General features: G+C 40.5%; 1 protein-coding gene across 1 annotated transcript in view; it reads right to left on the bottom strand.

Moving 5' to 3' along the window:
- Nucleotides 1–1,639: 1,639 nt before the first annotated feature.
- Nucleotides 1,640–17,602, bottom strand: part of LOC147683315 (uncharacterized) — a 112,669-nt gene continuing 96,706 nt past the window's right edge. The window contains exon 4 of the mRNA XM_086943763.1: nucleotides 1,640–2,868. Within this exon, the coding sequence (XP_086799889.1) occupies nucleotides 2,368–2,868 (501 nt within the window). The 3' untranslated portion in view covers nucleotides 1,640–2,367. The remainder of the gene's footprint in view (nucleotides 2,869–17,602) is intronic.

The following is a 17,602-nucleotide window of genomic DNA, read 5'->3' on the forward strand; positions in this document are numbered from 1 at the left end:
GCCTCCTTGCATGGCAAGACTCTAGAAAAATGGTGCTCCCCTGATACAGGGAGCCGCATTTTTCTATAAAGGCGCCTTATGGTATAACAGTGATGGCACCCACTTAAATATGCACCTCCTCCATGCCACTGACTTTGCTGCCAAAATAAGGTTGGAGGCCATTGTTTTATAGAAAGGAGGGCAGATAGAGCAGCAGCGAAGGGCGGGAGCTGAGGAGGAGGTGGTGTTACTGGCGAGCCCACAATGGGGCATCTCATTTGGAGGGCCCAGATGCGCTGCCATTTGAGAGAGGAAAGATGATAGGATTTCATGTGAGACAATCTTAATTAAATAAACTTGTTCATGTCTGACAAACTGAATGATACATGACCTAAGGCTAGAGCTGGTACTGACCTATTTGGACTTATTGGCTAAATCTCATCCACTATGGTTCCTATTGACTATAGTAAAGAACCAGGATATGTATAGGTTCTCCATCAAATTTTTCAAGGACGCACAGAATCAATTTAACACATTTTTGCATCAAATTGTAAACTTTGCCTCTAACTGGCATTGATATTCTCAATACAGATAAACAATTTTCGTGAGCAAAGAAAAAAGACCATCTCAGTGAAATGGTTAGAGAAACCAGCCAAAGGAATGATAGGAACTTATGTCAACTAAAAAACTGATAGCACACTCAACTCAGTCTAAGAGACGAAGGGGCTTTTCCCCAATTATCTCAAATCCCAATACGTACTCGGACGAAAATTCTATTGACCCATATAGATAATAATCCAATTTGGGGAATATTGGGGCTCAGGTTGAGACGGTGCCAAAAATAATGATTATTTATCATATAAGCAACTCTAGTGCTAAATATACCACAGCGCATCTGAAATCTTTCATCCAGTATTTAGAAGATACATTTTAACTCGAAATGATGCACTAGCCAATTTATTCTCAATTAACATTTTTGACATAGTGATTGCTATTGCAAGATATAGCAATGTTATACATCAGGAGTAATTTCCCATTATAGAAGAATTTCTTGATTCTCTTAATTAGTATTGAAATTAGGAGGATATTTACCTAAATTGGGATTGATTATTTTGGTTCGTTGAACTTTGGAATTGTTGACTTATTTTTAATCTATGATAGATTTTTTATGTTAATCAATCTCAAATATGAAAATGACATATTTCTATAAGATAATTTTTCGGAAGTATATATTTAACCACTCTAACGCAGGACTGAACAGCTTATGTAACTGTAGATAATGAATGCAAGCAATGGATCCGCCAACCTAAGTCATGTTTTCTGAGCAATCAGTCAGAGGAGCTCAGCATTACAGAAAGAGGCAGTTGGAATTCGATGGGAGATGCATAGGACCATAATACTGATGCATTTTCGCACGTCCCTTTGTAATCAAGACCCACTTGATTCGCCTTGGCTCTCTGAGAAGCGCGGGCTTGAACCAATTTACTAGCTTGAGTGGGATTAACCGATCAATATCGTCCCATGCATCTCCATCAATCTGTCTAGAGATAACACACGCAGGTGTCAGCTCTAGTCAGAAACTGCCAGGTATAGGTTTTATTTCAGTAGGTAGATGGAACAACTTTTCCTGAAGGATCCAGGCACACAAGAACAAACACTATTGTTTGTAGAAGGCTTTATTGTATATCAGAGCTCTGTATTAGTGCAGAAGATATGAACACGTGTAATTGCAGATATTAACATTATGGTGAACAAAATAAAAATACATGTAAATAGCACCAGAATGGGAAACAGGATGATGTCAATCTTTAATTCAATTGATGATGACAGTAAATTCCCTTCTTCCCTTGTCCTAGGTAATGTTTACATTAGCACCAACCTTTTGCTGGAAATAAAAGCTTACGAAATGGCACATACTCAAACCAGCTCATAGCTCAAATTTTTCCAGTCTGTCACTTGCCTTTGGAAAAGGACACTCTTCATCTGCTTTGTTGTTCCACAGATAGCATGAGAGCAGCCTTAGTGGAGTTTTTTTCTCTCGAATGTGAAGTGTGAAATCCCTTTCCGAGAGTCTCTCAAGCGGATAAATAAATATCCGTTATGAGGGGGCTCAGAACAATTGACTACCCAGTCTTTTATGGTTTTTAAAAGTTTTGATGATGATGATAACTGCCCTGTCTTCAGTTATTTTTAAATACTAAATTGCACTCAGATATGGTAGCATGACTGTATTACCATGTAATGCTGTTGATGCTATTTGATGCATAAAATAATAAAATGTGTTTTAAAAGAAAGAGGGGGCTCACACACAGAATTATAGCAAGACATACATTATCAATAGATTTGCCCACTCATGCATGCACCTAAGAATAAATGTCAAATTTAGACCTAGAGGGATAGTTCATTCATTTGGGATGGCAGGCTTGCACATTGTGATCCCCCTGACCAGACCGGAATAGTGGTTTGCTTGGGCGCAACAGGCATGGCACAGGTCATGTAGTTGGCTGCTGGCTTCATCATTTGGCAGGTCTGAGCAGTGTTGAGACAGGCGAAGCAGAACTCCACACCGCAACTGCAGCAAATTACATACTTGCACATTTCTTTGTGCTCAATGAGGAAACCACAAGTGGGGCAAGCACGAATGGAGGGGCAGCCCTTTATGTCACTGTCAGGCAGGTCGATGACCTTGCAATTCTGAAGTATCACCAAGATGTGGTCTTTGCACTCCTTATTCTCACATCCCACAGAGGATTTTCCGCCACCTTTCCAGGGTCTCAGACACTGCCAGCAGAACTCATAGTTGCTCCCTTTCTTGGCTTTGCAGATGGTACAGAAGACTCTCATGTTGCTCTTGTCTCTGCGTTCCACCAAGGACCTGCAGCCAGGGCACTAAAATGAGAAAGATAAACGTTTGCACATTTTAAACACGTTATATTGTCTTTGCACATATTAACCAAATTATCTGAACCGCTAGCAACAGGTATGACAGCCAGAATACACTTGGAACTAAACCTACTGGATATATGCACCTCATGGTGGAATCCAAATACTTTTCAAGCCCATGTAAGATACTGCCAACAACTTATGGAAAATCACCTCAGGAATCAACCCAGGCAAAGACTACAGAGATGAGGAAACTATTAGGTGCTTCTGAAGACAACGCTAGGAAGAGGCTCCGGGAGGTCTTTGCCCTGAATGCTAGCCACCGAGCCATATATTGTGAATAACGGTACCAAAATAGTGAGCAGACAGTTCATTGGTAATCATCATGCACTTGGCAGTTGCCAGTGCTTTAAATGGGCCGTTACTCACCGGTACTGAGTACTGGCAATTCTCAGATTTCTCCCCTTGAGTACTAGAACTTCTCCTGTGCTGGGAGTGTACCAGTACTCCTGGTGGTAGCTGGGGTCTGGCTTTGAGTGAAGCTTGTCTGTAAGGCACCTCCACAGTCAATGGTGAGTGTATTCCAGTGCCAGGTTGCTGCTGCAGCCTTACACTCTGACTGACAGCGTGGCAGGAATGAAATGTGGCTTAATGACAAGAGCTTCCTACATTGGAACTCTTGGGCTGTCAGTTAGAATATAGGGCTGCAATAGCAAACTAGAGCTGGAATACACTCGCCATTGACTGACACAGTGCCTATCATACTTTGAAACAAGTTCTACATGAAAGCATACTTTTTTGGGTCGAGCCAAGCAGTCTCTCGACATTCTGAATTCAGTCATGGGGCTTACAGACCTCCTCCAGCTTCTGATTGGCTTTTGTGAGTGTCCTTTAAAAAACGCTGCTTCTATTTGGATAATGGTCCCACATTTTTTTCTCAGTTGTTGACTCCCATGGATGCCCCCCTGGACTTGTTCTCTTCCACTAGTTTCTATTTACTTTCTTCCCAGGGACTTTAAAAAAAAATCAAAATAGCTCTTTAGAGCTCTTCAACTGCATAATACATTTTAATCACAATCAGTGCGACAACCGCTGTGCTTCATTTTAACTACGGCAGCCACGTGCCTTTCTTCTTTTTAGCAAGGGCTGCATAATAATTTTAATTACTGTCCGCGTGACTGCCAGTGCGCTTCACCTTTAACCATGGCGGCAACGGACCTCTCTTTTTTTCTGAAAGCATTGCTATTTATAATGCTATCCTACGCCTAAGCTATCCGTCTATATCGGAACTGTGGCACACAGACTCTGCATTTGTAGCTTATTCCACCACGCATGGTAGCAGAGCAAGAATTTACGGTAACCATTGCCCATCGTAGCCAGCAACGCACCATTAGATGGGGCTGCTCCTTTCACATAACTAACCACATTGCCTCCACGTAGATTACCAGAAGAACTGTGTTGTGTTGGAATCTTACCTGTTCTTAAGATTCTCTCCTCGCTCTGCTCTTTCTCTATGTTCCGTGTGGAACATCTGGTACACGACACTCGAGAGTTGACAGTTGTCCTGCGCTGTCGAGGTGGTCGGATGCCAGGTTGCTTACTTCCAATAAACTTACCTGAACAAGGCCTTCGTCTCCTGTCTCCTGCTTTCCTGGACGTAAGAAGCATCACAACATTTTTGGCGACGCTTTCCTGATGCTTGGATCTGCCTCACTCGATTTCATCGTATGAAAAGCAACCTGGTAATTCCACGACGTCTCCTCCAGCCCTGAGTTTGCCTTCGGCTGCCTTCGGCTGCCTTCCGGATTTCTCCGCAGTGATTTCGTCTGTTTTGGCCACTTTCAAGGTACTGTCTTTAAGATTTATTTCCTTCGCTTGTCGAACTTCAACGTTCCAAGCTCTTCGGTTTGCCCCACGTCACTGCACCGCATCTGACGTCTTTGCAACGCTCCTGACGCTTTGCGTGTTGACGTTCTGGCGTGTCGACGTGTTGACGTTCTCACGTCTCTTGACACCCGTTCTTCCTCATTGGAACGCATCGTCAGCCTCCATTATTACGTCTGCAAGGAGTGAACGTTCTGCTATCTCCCACGCAGTTCCCTTTGTTTTCTTCAGTCCTTCACCGCAGCTCTTTCTTACGTTCTAATGGGCTTTATGACATCATCCTGACTGCCTTTCGGTGACTACGCTGATCCACCCAACGTTCTGCAGACACTTTCACGGTGATTTGCACACCCTAACTTGCAAGTTTGACGTTATCATTACTTTTAAAGTGTCTATCAATATTGTATGCATTTGTTCTTCACTATGGCCTCAAATATTGTTATGCCTCCTATGTTTCTATCCGCTCCAGGTACACCATCAATAGATTGGGAGGACTGGGTTGAAATGTTAGACAATTATATCACTGCGCTTGATGGGAAAAACTTCCACCCTGAAAGGAAAAAAGCGCTCTTGTTAAGCACTCTTGGCAATGAAGGCCAAAGAGTATTTAAGTATTTACCAGTTGCCTTAGGTCCAAATGGCCAACCCATGGATGACGCATACAAAGAGGCTCTGAAAAGACTAGAGACTAGATTTGCCAAGGAGGTCAACCTCGTTATGGCAAGATATCGCTTTTATACTCACCCTCAAGCTGAAAACGAGAGTATTGATGAATTTGTGTCCAGGTTACGTGAACTTTCCATCAAATGTCGTTTTGGTAACATGACTGATGAGTTAGTTCGTGATCAGCTTATAGTACAATGCCGTCATAGGAAAATTCAGGAAAGGCTATGGGCTGCCAAAGACCCCTCCTTAAAAGAGGCAATTGATATGGCGAAGGTTATCGAAGAATCTCAGAAGTGTATCAAAGAATTAGAGCGTAAAGATAAGCCTTCCTCTCAAATTGGCAGTGTTGATTATGAAGAGTGTGTGGAAGGTTATGAAGTTAATGCTGTCTCTAAACGTTTTAACAAGAGTAACCCTAACAATTTTCCTTCTAGGGTCAGGAGCAAAGAATGTTGGCGTTGTGGAAGCCAATTCCATTCAGGTGATTTTAAGAAGTGCTATGCCCTTGACCAGATTTGCCGAAAATGTGGTCGCAAAGGTCATTACCTTAGAATGTGTAAACTGAACGAGGGTCCTGATAAAGCTAAGTCTTCTGACACTTTTGACAAACCCAAATCTAAAGTGAATGTAATTGACAACAGGATTTTAGTTGTTCAACAATTCAGTTGTGACTTAGTTAGTACCACAAGTGACTCCCCCAGGTTGTCTAGACCGTCCGCAATATTTTCTATTTGTGGTCAAAATGTGTTACTTATGGTTGATTCTGGCTCTTTGTTCACCATCATTCCGGAATCTACCTTTTCTTCTTTGTGGCACAATATTCCTCTCACTGAAAAAGACATTGATCCTGTGGGATACCAAGGAAAACCAATTGATGTTCTGGGGTACATGTTTGGGGTCATCGCTTTTAAATCTAGGAGTGTCAATGGGAAAGTGTACATAGCTAAAGAAGGTCCTCCAATCTTGGGGTGGATGCACCAGTTTGATTTGAATATTGTGATCAATCCCTGTTCGCCGGATGTCATTATGACAATTGAGCGTGATGTTCAAGTTAAAGACATCTTAGATGCTGCTCATAGAGTATTTGCTGACAGGTTAGGATGTGTTAAGGACTATTTCCATAAAATTGTTTTGAAGCCCAATGCTTCTCCCGTGCAGCATAAACTAAGGAGAGTTCCCCTTTCTGTTAGACAGGGTTGGAAGGATTTGTTACATGACATATTGTCTACCAAAGTGATTGAACCTGTGGAAGCTTCGCCCTGGATTTCTCCCGTCGTAATTACGTTGAAATCCGATGGGAGGTTGAGATTTTGCATTGACCTCAGGTCCCTCAACCAGGAGATTATTACTGACACCTTTCCCCTTCCCAACATCAATGAGTTGTTACAATCTGTGGGGGGGGGGGTAGATTCTTCTCAAAGATCGATTTGAGGAGTGCGTACCACCAAATCAGATTACACCCTGACTCCAAACCTTTGACTGCCTTCATTACCACCGAGGGTACCTTCCAGTTCACTCGCATGCCGTTTGGCCTCGCCTCGGCTGCTAGTGTCTTTCAGAGGATGATGTCTAACATGCTTAAAGGTCTGTCTGGGGTTGTCTACTTTCAAGACGACATTCTAGTGTCTGGGAAAAGTGTGAATGATCACAATTTAGCTTTGCGTCAGGTCCTCTTCAAATTAGAAGACACCGGTTTAACTGTGAACAAGGATAAGTGTGTTTTCCTAACTGAAAAGATCGAGTACTTAGGTTATACTATCTCCGCTGATGGCATTGATCCCAAAAAAAATCTGTTACTTGCCATCAGCCAGGCCCCAGCACCCAGTGACAGGGATCAGCTTCGCTCTTTCTTGGGCTTAGTCGAATATTATTCGAAATTTGTTCAAGGTTTTGCTTGTCTGTCCGAACCTTTGAGATTGTTACTGAGAAAGGGCAACAAGTTTGTTTGGGATAAAGCCCAAGAGGACTCCTTTCAACAGATCAAGGAGAATATCTGCAATGCTGGTATTTTAGCCCCCTTTAATCCTGGGTGCAAATCCTTCTTGACCGTAGATGCCAGTCTTACGGGCATCGGTGTGGTGTTCTCACAACTTCAGCGTGGTCTTGAAAGAACCGTTGCTTTTGCTTCAAGAACACTTACCCAAGCTGAGAGGAACTACTCGGTCATTGAACGAGAAGCCTTGGCTGCTGCTCGGAGTGTTGAGTACTTTCGTGTATACCTGTGGGGTGTGAGGTTTGTGTTGCGAACCGACCACAAGCCATTGCTGAAAATTTTATCGGGTGGTGGTGCTGGAAAAGGTTCTGCTCGTCTTGCAAGGTTTGCTGCAAGGCTCCAGGAATACTCTTACGAAATTGTTTTCATTCAAAGATGGAAAAACGTTCAAGCGGATTGTCTTTCTCGCTTGTCTGTTGACTGGAAGTTGGTTGATCAAGATCTTGAAAAGTGTACTGTGGATGAGGCCGTTGCTGTGGTTGGGGATGTTTGTGAATCTCCGGTGGGTGCCTTTTCTCAAGACCAGTGGTTGACCGAGATGAGGAAGGACTCTGTCCTCCAAGAAGGTATTCTTCTGATTAGGAGAGGTGCTCCCAGAGAAAGCATGGTGCCTGTGGCTGTCAGGCCCTTTTGGAAACTCTTAGATGAGTTGTCTCTGGCAGGTTCAGAGATCATTATGAGGGGCGATCGTTTTGTGCCACCTGCTGGCCTGAGATCTCATATTTTCAAGCTGGCACACTTGGGACATTTGGGCCAGGGCATGACTATCAGGAGAATAAAGCAAGAGTTTTGGTGGCCGGGCATGGATGATACTGTTCGTGTTTGGGTGGAGAATTGCTCTTTTTGCAAGGAGAGCGAAAAAAGGTTGAAAGTTGGTCTTCAAGCCAATCAAGGGCACATTTCTGATCCTGGTAAACCCTGGTATAATCTGTGTCTAGATTTCATTGGCCCTCTGTCCGGTCTTCCCCTTGATATGCGTTTTGCTGCTGTGGTCATTGATGTCCATTCCAAGTGGCTTTGTGTGGAGTTTCTTAGAGATGTCACTACTAAGTCCACCATTGAAGTGTTTGAGAATTTGTTTTCTTCAGAGGGTTTCCCCAACATGGTTTTGACTGACAATGGCACCCAGTTAACCTCCAATGAGATGAGGTGTTTCTTTGAGAAGTGTGGTGTCAAACATTCTCGCACTTTCTTGTACAACCCCATGGGCAATGGAATGGTTGAAAGGTCCAATCGCCTTGTTAAAGGTACCATCCAACTTGCTTTAGTCAACAATTTAGACCCCAAACGTTTGGTTCAAGACATGGTTTGGTCTTACCGGACCACCCCCCACAGTGTCACTAAGATGTCTCCTTTCCAAGTCATGCGTGGGCGATCCCCTGGTTCTAGAACTGTCCCTGCTTGGTTAAAGGATTGGGTACTGTCCGATGGCGTGAGTTCTCCTGTTGTTGTGTCCGGGAGGATCGCTGTTGGCGATTGGGTCAAAGTTAAGTCCGGCAGAACTAAGGCTGGTCTGCATAAGTTTAAGGGCCCTTTTCGTGTTGTTTCTGTCAGCAAATTTTCTCTTGTTCTGGAAGGTGGTGACAGGTGGAACCTTAGGAATGTCGCTCTTTACCAGAAGGGTGGTTCGTTTCATATCCCTGCTTCAAGTGGTGAGGGGTGCTCGGGTGCTATGCTCATGCCTGACTCTGATTTCAGAGACCCTCGGTCCCAGGATTCGGTCTGTGATTATGGTCCCTCTGTTTCAGGTGCCCGCGAGTCTTCGTGTGATTCCCTTGTTCGTCCTCCTCCAAGTGTGAGTTTGCCTGTTGGGCCCAGAGTGCATAAGACTCCTGCTTATCTCAATGATTATGTCCTTTCTTAATGTTTTTATGTTTTGGTTTGTTTTTTTTCTCCACCGAAGTGGGATGGATTCTGTATGGTTTTCATGTTTTTCATGTTAGGTTTTCATTTTATTCATTGCATGTTTTGATAGATCGTTTGCATTTGCTTTCCTTTCTTTCACTCTCTTCTAGGGTAGAGGATGTGTTGTGTTGGAATCTTACCTGTTCTTAAGATTCTCTCCTCGCTCTGCTCTTTCTCTATGTTCCGTGTGGAACATCTGGTACACGACACTCGAGAGTTGACAGTTGTCCTGCGCTGTCGAGGTGGTCGGATGCCAGGTTGCTTACTTCCAATAAACTTACCTGAACAAGGCCTCCGTCTCTGGACGTAAGAAGCATCACAACAAACTGCAAGGAGTGAGGAGAAAGGGGGTTCAGCAACTTTGAAGCAGCAATCTTGTTGAAGCATTATTTGCAAATGCTCGTTACTGCTTTCTGATGTGGTGGGCGCAAAGCAGGGGGGGGCTGAGTGTTATTAATTTTCTATGGTCCTTTGCCCCCCAAGCACTGCTCCGTGTCTGGCGCCCTGCTCTTGGGTCAGCACTCCTTAGTGGTCAAGATCCAACAGGTTTTACCTTTGATCTTAGAAAGGGGATCTCTTTCATCGTTTTAACAGTAGAATGAGGTGAGATACACATAGAGTAGACTTTATGGCTTTGTTGGGCGTTGTACACTGTATCAGCTACACTTCTTGGGTCACACCGAGGGCCTGTTTCAGTTTTTACCGTCTCTTGTTTTTGCACCCTTTCCAACCTACTATGTGAATGGCTTATGTTGGGGTCTTAAGCCCTAAAGAAACCAGTCAGGCAGTCTTAGAATTGCCATGTAGTGTTAAACATTTGTTCATTGTTTTCAAAATTATTATCTGCACACATTGTGCACGTAGTTTTGTGTGCTGCCACACTACTTGTTTTGCTGTCTTCAGTAGGGGCAGAGTCTTTGCATGGGATATTTTTCAGATGAGCCTGCTGGGAAGCGATCACTATGGAGCTTGGAGACATCAGCCTATCCCGGTTCGCTTTTCTGGTAGTGCTTTCAAGTTCTTCAAAGATATGCCTTTGGTTTCCAATTTTGTTTCAAAGAAACCTCGGAGCAAGTACTGCTTATAGAGGGTGTGATAAGTAGCAAGAGTTAATTTACAAAAGTATAGCTGAAAAATAAAGAGGGGGTTGTTGGATGGACCAGAGCTGCTAATTGAAAAGGGTCATGGGGTTGGTGAGTTGGTTTTCCTATTCAGAGCGATGCCGCAAACGCTTGACCGATCAAAGTGTTCAATGTTTTTTTCAGTGTCCTACGTTGGCTTCTTGCCTCATTAAAAAAAGAAAACAGTGACTTGAGTGCTTTTAGATGGGGAGTGATCAGATATGTTCTATAATGCTTTACCTAGTGGTTTACTTTGTCTTAAACTAACTTTGCTATCTTTCCAATCGGCCTGGGTTCTCCAAAGCAACCCTTTCTGAAATCAACTCTCATGTGAATGTCTGGCAGAATATCAATGGACAGAAAATCGACCTACAAAATTATCGACACAAAAATATCGAAGTCCAATCTACATAATGGCAAGTACAAAAATATCGGAAAGAAATATTGTTGTCAAAATATCGATGTTAAAAATGTTGGATTTTTTCATGTTTTGATAATAAAGTAAAATTAAGTAAATAATACATATAATTAAAATATAGTTAAAAATATTAAAACATATTTGAAAATAATAACTACTACATATGTTAAAATAAATAAACATATACATTTAAATTAATATATACTTACTCTACATAGTTCAACAGTAGGGAAAGCATTGGATAGCGTAGGGGTTAAAATTACTATTCCCACTCCAGAGAGTGCAACAGTAGGGAAAGCGCTGGGGTAAAAATTACTATTCCCACTCCAGAGAGTGCAACAGTAGAAAAACTTTGGATAGCGTAGGGGTAAAAATTACTATTCTCACTCTAGAGAGTGCAACAGTAGGGAAAGCGTTGGATAGTGTAGGCGTACAAATGACTATTCCCACTCCAGAGGGTGCAACAGTAGGGAAAGTGTTCGATAGCCTAGGGGTAAAAATTACTATTCCAACTCTAGAGTGCAACAATAGGGAAAGTGTTGTATAGCGTAGGAGTAAAAATTACTATTCCAACTCCAGAGAGTGCAACAGTAGGGAAAGTGTTGGATAGCTTATGGGTAGAAATTACTATTCCAACTCCAGAGGGTGCAACAGTAGGGAGAGTGATGGATAGCGTAGGGGTAAAAATTACTATTCAAACTCCAAAGAGTGCAACAGTAGGGAAAGTGTTGGATAGCGTAGGGGTAAACATTTCTATTCCAACTCCAGAGAGTGGAACAGTAGGGAAAGTTTTGGGATAGCGTAGAAGTTAAAAACAACATACTTGTAAATAGATAAAATATAAAAAAAATATTAATGAATTAATTATTAAATAACTATAAACTATTTACAAATACCAAAAAATAATTAAAAACATAATTACCAGTGAATAAATAATTAACAATAAATTAATAATAAATACCAACAAATAATAATTAATTAATATTAATTAAAAATTAATAACAAATGGTAAAAATTTTAATAACAAAAACATATTAATTATTACAAAGTAATTACCAATTAACAAATATTGAACAATTAAATAATGGTGTATACCCCAAAAAATTAATTATTAAACATTAATTACCAATTAAAAATTACTTAATATTATATTCATTAATAATATCAATATATAATATTTAATATGTAATTGTCAATTAGTGATTAAACAACAATAATGTAATATTTATAAACATAAAATTATAATTTAAATAATTAGCAATTAATAATTATTGTGCAATAAATTAATTATTAATACCAACAATTAATTTAATAATTACTTAATTAAATTCCAATTACTTCCAACACTATTCCCCTATAAACACACAACACACAATTAATAAAAATTAATTACCAATTAATAATTATTAATTACCAATTAATAAAAGTTGATTACCAATTAATAATTTATTAACAATATCATTATCAATACCAATTATTAAAAATAAATTATTACTTAATTACATTTAAATTACTTCCCACCCTATTCCCTATAAACCCACAACCCGCTACAGAACTTAAACACAAAAGAAAATTAACATTTATTTATAATTCCTAAAAAAGAATAATTAATTTAGTATAATTAAATTACTTCCCACCCTATTCCCCTATGAACCCACAGCCCGCTACGGTACTAAAACACAAAATTAACTTTAAAAAAAACATTATTAACATATAAAAATTGTATATATATATTTTAAAACTAGTAGCACATTTAACAAAAAACATCACATATACATATTCAATTAATAATAAAATACATGACAATAATACAAATATCGATATTAGTAACATCGATATATTTGATATCGATATTACTTACTTCGATATTACTTACATCGATATTAGTAATTTCGATATATTTGATATCGATATTACTAACTTCCATATTAAAAACAACGATATTACTTACTTAAGGGTCGATATTCTGTCCATCGAAATTATTGACATCGATATTCTGTACCATTGAAATTAAAACATCGATATTATTGTAGGTCGATATTTCAATTTCGATATTTTGGCTACTCACCCTTCCATGCACTACACTAACAGACCATGGAAGGCAGAGCAACTTGCAGTCTAGACTTTCTTAGGGAGTAGAGATACACTGCATATCTTGTTGACAACAAAGGTTGTCTTTATCAGCGGAGGCGTAAAGACAGTGTTCCTCATGATGGGCAAACACACGCTACGGAGGCATTCTTTTCTTCCTCCGGGACTCAGCTTCATCAGCTTCGAACGAGAAAAGAACCTACCAAGTGTGCTGGCAGTAGGTGGGATGATCTCTGGCAGATTTGCGGGCGATAATCTGGGCAATGGACCTCTCCTGACAAGTGGTAGTTTTTATATACTAAATCTTATCAGAAATTGATATTTCTGAAATAAGTTTAGAAATGTCTGACATATATTGTGTGCATCAATGTGTGCGTCCCAGACGTTTCCTTATGAATATTTAAGGTAAAAAGATGTCAAATCAGACTACATTATTTTGACTGTCTGTTTGTGTTCTTAGTTAACCTTGACATGATGAAAAGTAGACAGTTGAACCAGAAGAATGTTGCATTAAGAGTAGCATTAATGTCATTGGTGAAATGACTTGATGCCATCATTGTTCTTAAAAAGTTAAGGTCAGAGGGGCATGGCTACGGCGCCACGCAAAATGGCCGAGTGAGTCTGCTCCTCCGCCGCACTGGACCTTTTAACGGACCCGTCACAGCATCTTTCTGGTGCCCGGCCTGACGCCGCTGCTATTTTCTTCAACCGGAATGTAAGCGGCATTGGGTGAGCTTTTCTGTAGCAACCGCGACGCACCACCTCCTGCTTTTCAGACGCTTCGCATTTCTAAGCCGGCAGCGCCCGCCATTTTTGCTCTGCATATTCTCCTCACGGAACTGCGCGCCCTTTCCTGAAGGACTCTATCAACGCATTGCTGTGCCCAGCGGTGATTAGTGACTGTTTTCCAATGCCAAATTGAGTACATTGCTTAACCTACCGAGATCCCAGTCTGTTTCGTCCCCTTGGTAGCCAACACAACCTTTGACCTGATGGATATCATTAGACGCTTTCTGTCTTTAAGCAACTGGAGTGGTTGAACAACTCAATTTTGGATCCCTTTACTCAGTAAATCAGTTCTCGAGCCCGTGGCAGATAACTACCTCCTTCATCTGTAATGGCATTTGTTTAGATTCAAGCGCCCTAAGGGTATTTCAACGCCTGCCTTAGAGGTGTATAGGATAAAAGGATCAACAGTCATTTATCAGGGAGATCGTTAGAATTTTGGTGTTCCACAAATGTACATGCTTGTGAGATAATCAACATCTGACCATGAGGTAAAATAATCAGGAACACCAAATGCTAATGAAAGCGAACGCCACATATTGGATAACTTGTGAGATTTAAATACATTTACTTATTTTATTTTTGCTTACAAGAAGGCTGACACATTACATTGGCTGGGGGGTCCTTTACGTATGTGCAGCTAAGCAGATATTGCAAGTTAAGTCATTAGGAATATTTATCTGAACATTTTCAGGGTGCTGTGTCAACTTCCTCACTCAAGCTCTCAGTTGTATCAAATTCTAAACAAGTTTGCTTTGATTAGTTACTATGTAATAAGACTTCCTTGGAAAGTGTTGACCATGTTGTCGTTCAGTTTCTTCTTGTGACATAAGGAGCAGTTTTCACCATTTTTACACCAGTGATTTTCTCCACAGGCTTAGGCATGGATGGATTTTTCACTTTCTCTTATTGGTCTAAACTGCCTCTACCTTTATAAAAAATGGTTAAATGTGCTTTTTCAATGTAAATTCTGCCTACATGTGCTATAAGGAGCAGCTTTTACCGTTTTTTCATCAGTATCATTCTCCACAGGCTTTGTCATGGTTTGATATTTCACTCACTTATTCATACTAAATGTGCATATATGAATATTCTTTATCTACTCCCAGCCTTAGGATTTTTTTTTGTTCCTATGTTACATTGCTGTCTTCATTCATCCGTTGGCTCAGTAATACGTCCTGTCTCTATTCATTAGCCCACCTGTGGGTTTCATTGCCCTAATTTTTGTCATTCAGGTTTCCTGTGTACTTCCAGTAATATTGTACTTCTTATGGGCAAGCTGCGTCAACCAAAGTTTGTTTTTGTACCTTCTAAGAATCCTCATACGACTCCTCAAACGACGCTACCTTCATCCTCCGGTATTTCTACTGTTGCAGATCAAATGGCTGGAGCTAATCCCAACCGCGCTTCTTCAACACAACCAATGCCTAGCAAATCCTCTCCTCCTATCGTTTCGTCCAAACGATTGAAACAGGACACTTCATCTTCAGACAAGCCATCATCTCCTATCTCTATGGAGCTGCTTCTGGAGGAGATTTGCGCTTTACGTCCCTTTGTTGAAGAAACTAATAATAAAATGCAATTCTTGAAGGACAAGTCGTTGGCCATGGATAACAGGATTACAACTGTGGAACAGCAAGTCCCGTAGATTTCAACCAATTCTCAACGCATCACGTCTCTGGAGAAATCGGTCCTGGCTCTCCAGCAACATACTGAGGATTTGGAAAATAGGAACTGGAGGAATAACCTACGAATGTATGGCTTACCAAAATCTATAGAAGGTGACAACCCTGTGACATTTTTCACCTCTTTTCATTCCCAAGCTCCTAGACATGCCTCCCACTACTTCTCTCAGTATATAAAGAGCACATAGACTGGGCCCACGTTCAGCCACTCCTCCTAGGCCACGAGGAGTTATAATTATTTTTTTGAAATTCACAGATCTCCTTTCAGTTCTCTCTGCAGCTAGAGCTAAACGTCAAATTTCCTGGCTGGGTCAGATAGTGTTACTCTCTCAAGATGTCTCCAATATCACGGCAGCAAGAAGAAAAGAATTTCTGAATCTCCGAGCGCCTTTACGATCTCTTGGAGCTAGATATGGCCTATTTCATCCATGCATTTTTAAGGTCACGCATCAAAATCGAACATGGACTTTCCAAGATCCTGGAGAACTTAAGAACTTTATCCATATTTAATCCAACTGTGCCATGGATACCTCTTCTTCTCCTAGTGGCTGATTGAGTTATTGTTTGCGTTAGCATATCTCCGACTTTGTTTAGCCTTTCTATTGATGTTACATTTTCAGGTTTATCTTTAAACAATTCACATATTTAATTGGTTTTCCTTTTCTCCATTATTAGCTTTTCTCATATTACCATTATTGTTTATGGAGTCTTTTTGTATCTTGTACGTCCCTAATGTTATTCCCCTATTATTACTCACCTTTATGTACTCCTTTATAGGTTTGTGAAGCTCCTTCCCCAACCACTTGTGATCTCTTTTCTCCGATTTTGTCCTGGTGCGGGTTGGAGTCCCACTCTTCGATCGGTCCGTCTTGTTGAGTGTCGCCACTTCCCCATCTTCCTCTTGCATGCTTTCCTCAGGTACGTTACTTTCAGTCATCCTTTTGGATATGTACTGTCTCTTCTTCTATTTCCTTCTTCTCTCCCTTTCTTTTCCCTTCCCTTCCATCTTTCCTGTTCTTTGGTCCGTATCCTTTAATCTCTGTATTTCTCCATTTTTTCTCCATTTTTACTTTTTCCCTATTTCTACCTACATTTGAATTTATCTTTTTCTTCCTTCTTTATTTCGTCTTACTTCTCTTCCAGATGTATTTCTTTATATTTACTTCTTCATTTGTTTCTTAGCTGTTTATTATGTATAAATCTTATTGCAATTTTGGTTTTTATTAATTTCATGTTTTATACACATTCAGAGTTATTTCCTGGAATGTAAAAGGTTTTAATAACCCCATTAAGCGGCAGAAAGTCCTTTCCCATTTAGCATCCTATAACCCTGATATAGTCCTTTTACAAGAAACCCACCTTACTGAAATCGAGTCCCTTAAGTTAAAGCGGAATTTGGTTGAAACTGTTTTATTTTCCCCTTCTGCTAACAAGAAGAATGGAGTTGCCATTTTATGTAATAAAAAATTAAAATGTAAAGTTTTATCACAAGAAAATGATGACGATGGTAGATGGATACTGACTAATTGCTCATTAACTCTATTCCTTTAACTGTTTTTAATGTTTATGGTCCTACTCAACCTGATTCTACTTATTGGCCTCTAATCACTAACAAATGTATTCAGCATAAAGATGATTTCTTTATTTTAGGTGGGGACTGTAACCAGATTGTGGATCCATTCCTTGACTGTAAATCCTCAGTTCGCTTTACCCCTCATAAACCACACAAACAATTTCTTGACACAAAAGTCACGTCTCATTGACTCTTGGAGACTTTCTCATCCTGACTCTTTGGATTATTCCTTTTTCTCTCCTCCTCACACATCTTTCTCTCGCTTAGACTATATTTTTCTTTCTCAGACTCTATCTCAAAACTTACTGTCCTCTTCTATTGAACCAATAGTGATTTCGGACCATGCTCCCATTGTAACGGATCTTGATTTACTTCCACCGCGTCCCAAGCCATATCGTTGGCGTTTTAATAGCGCTCTTCTTACTGATCCCAAATTTTCTTCCGCATTTTGTTCCTTTGCTAAGGACTTCTTTCAGCTCAACTCTGACCCTTCTACCCCTCCTTATATCTTAAGGGACTCCCTTAAGGCCACTGCTAGGGGATTCATTGTAGATTTTGTATCTAGGAAAAAGAAACAATATATTCAAAAACGTAAGACTTCCCTAGCACATATAAAAT

Source organism: Lissotriton vulgaris, chromosome 11, assembly GCF_964263255.1.
Source record: "Lissotriton vulgaris chromosome 11, aLisVul1.2, whole genome shotgun sequence".
Classification (NCBI taxonomy): Eukaryota; Metazoa; Chordata; class Amphibia; order Caudata; family Salamandridae; genus Lissotriton; species Lissotriton vulgaris.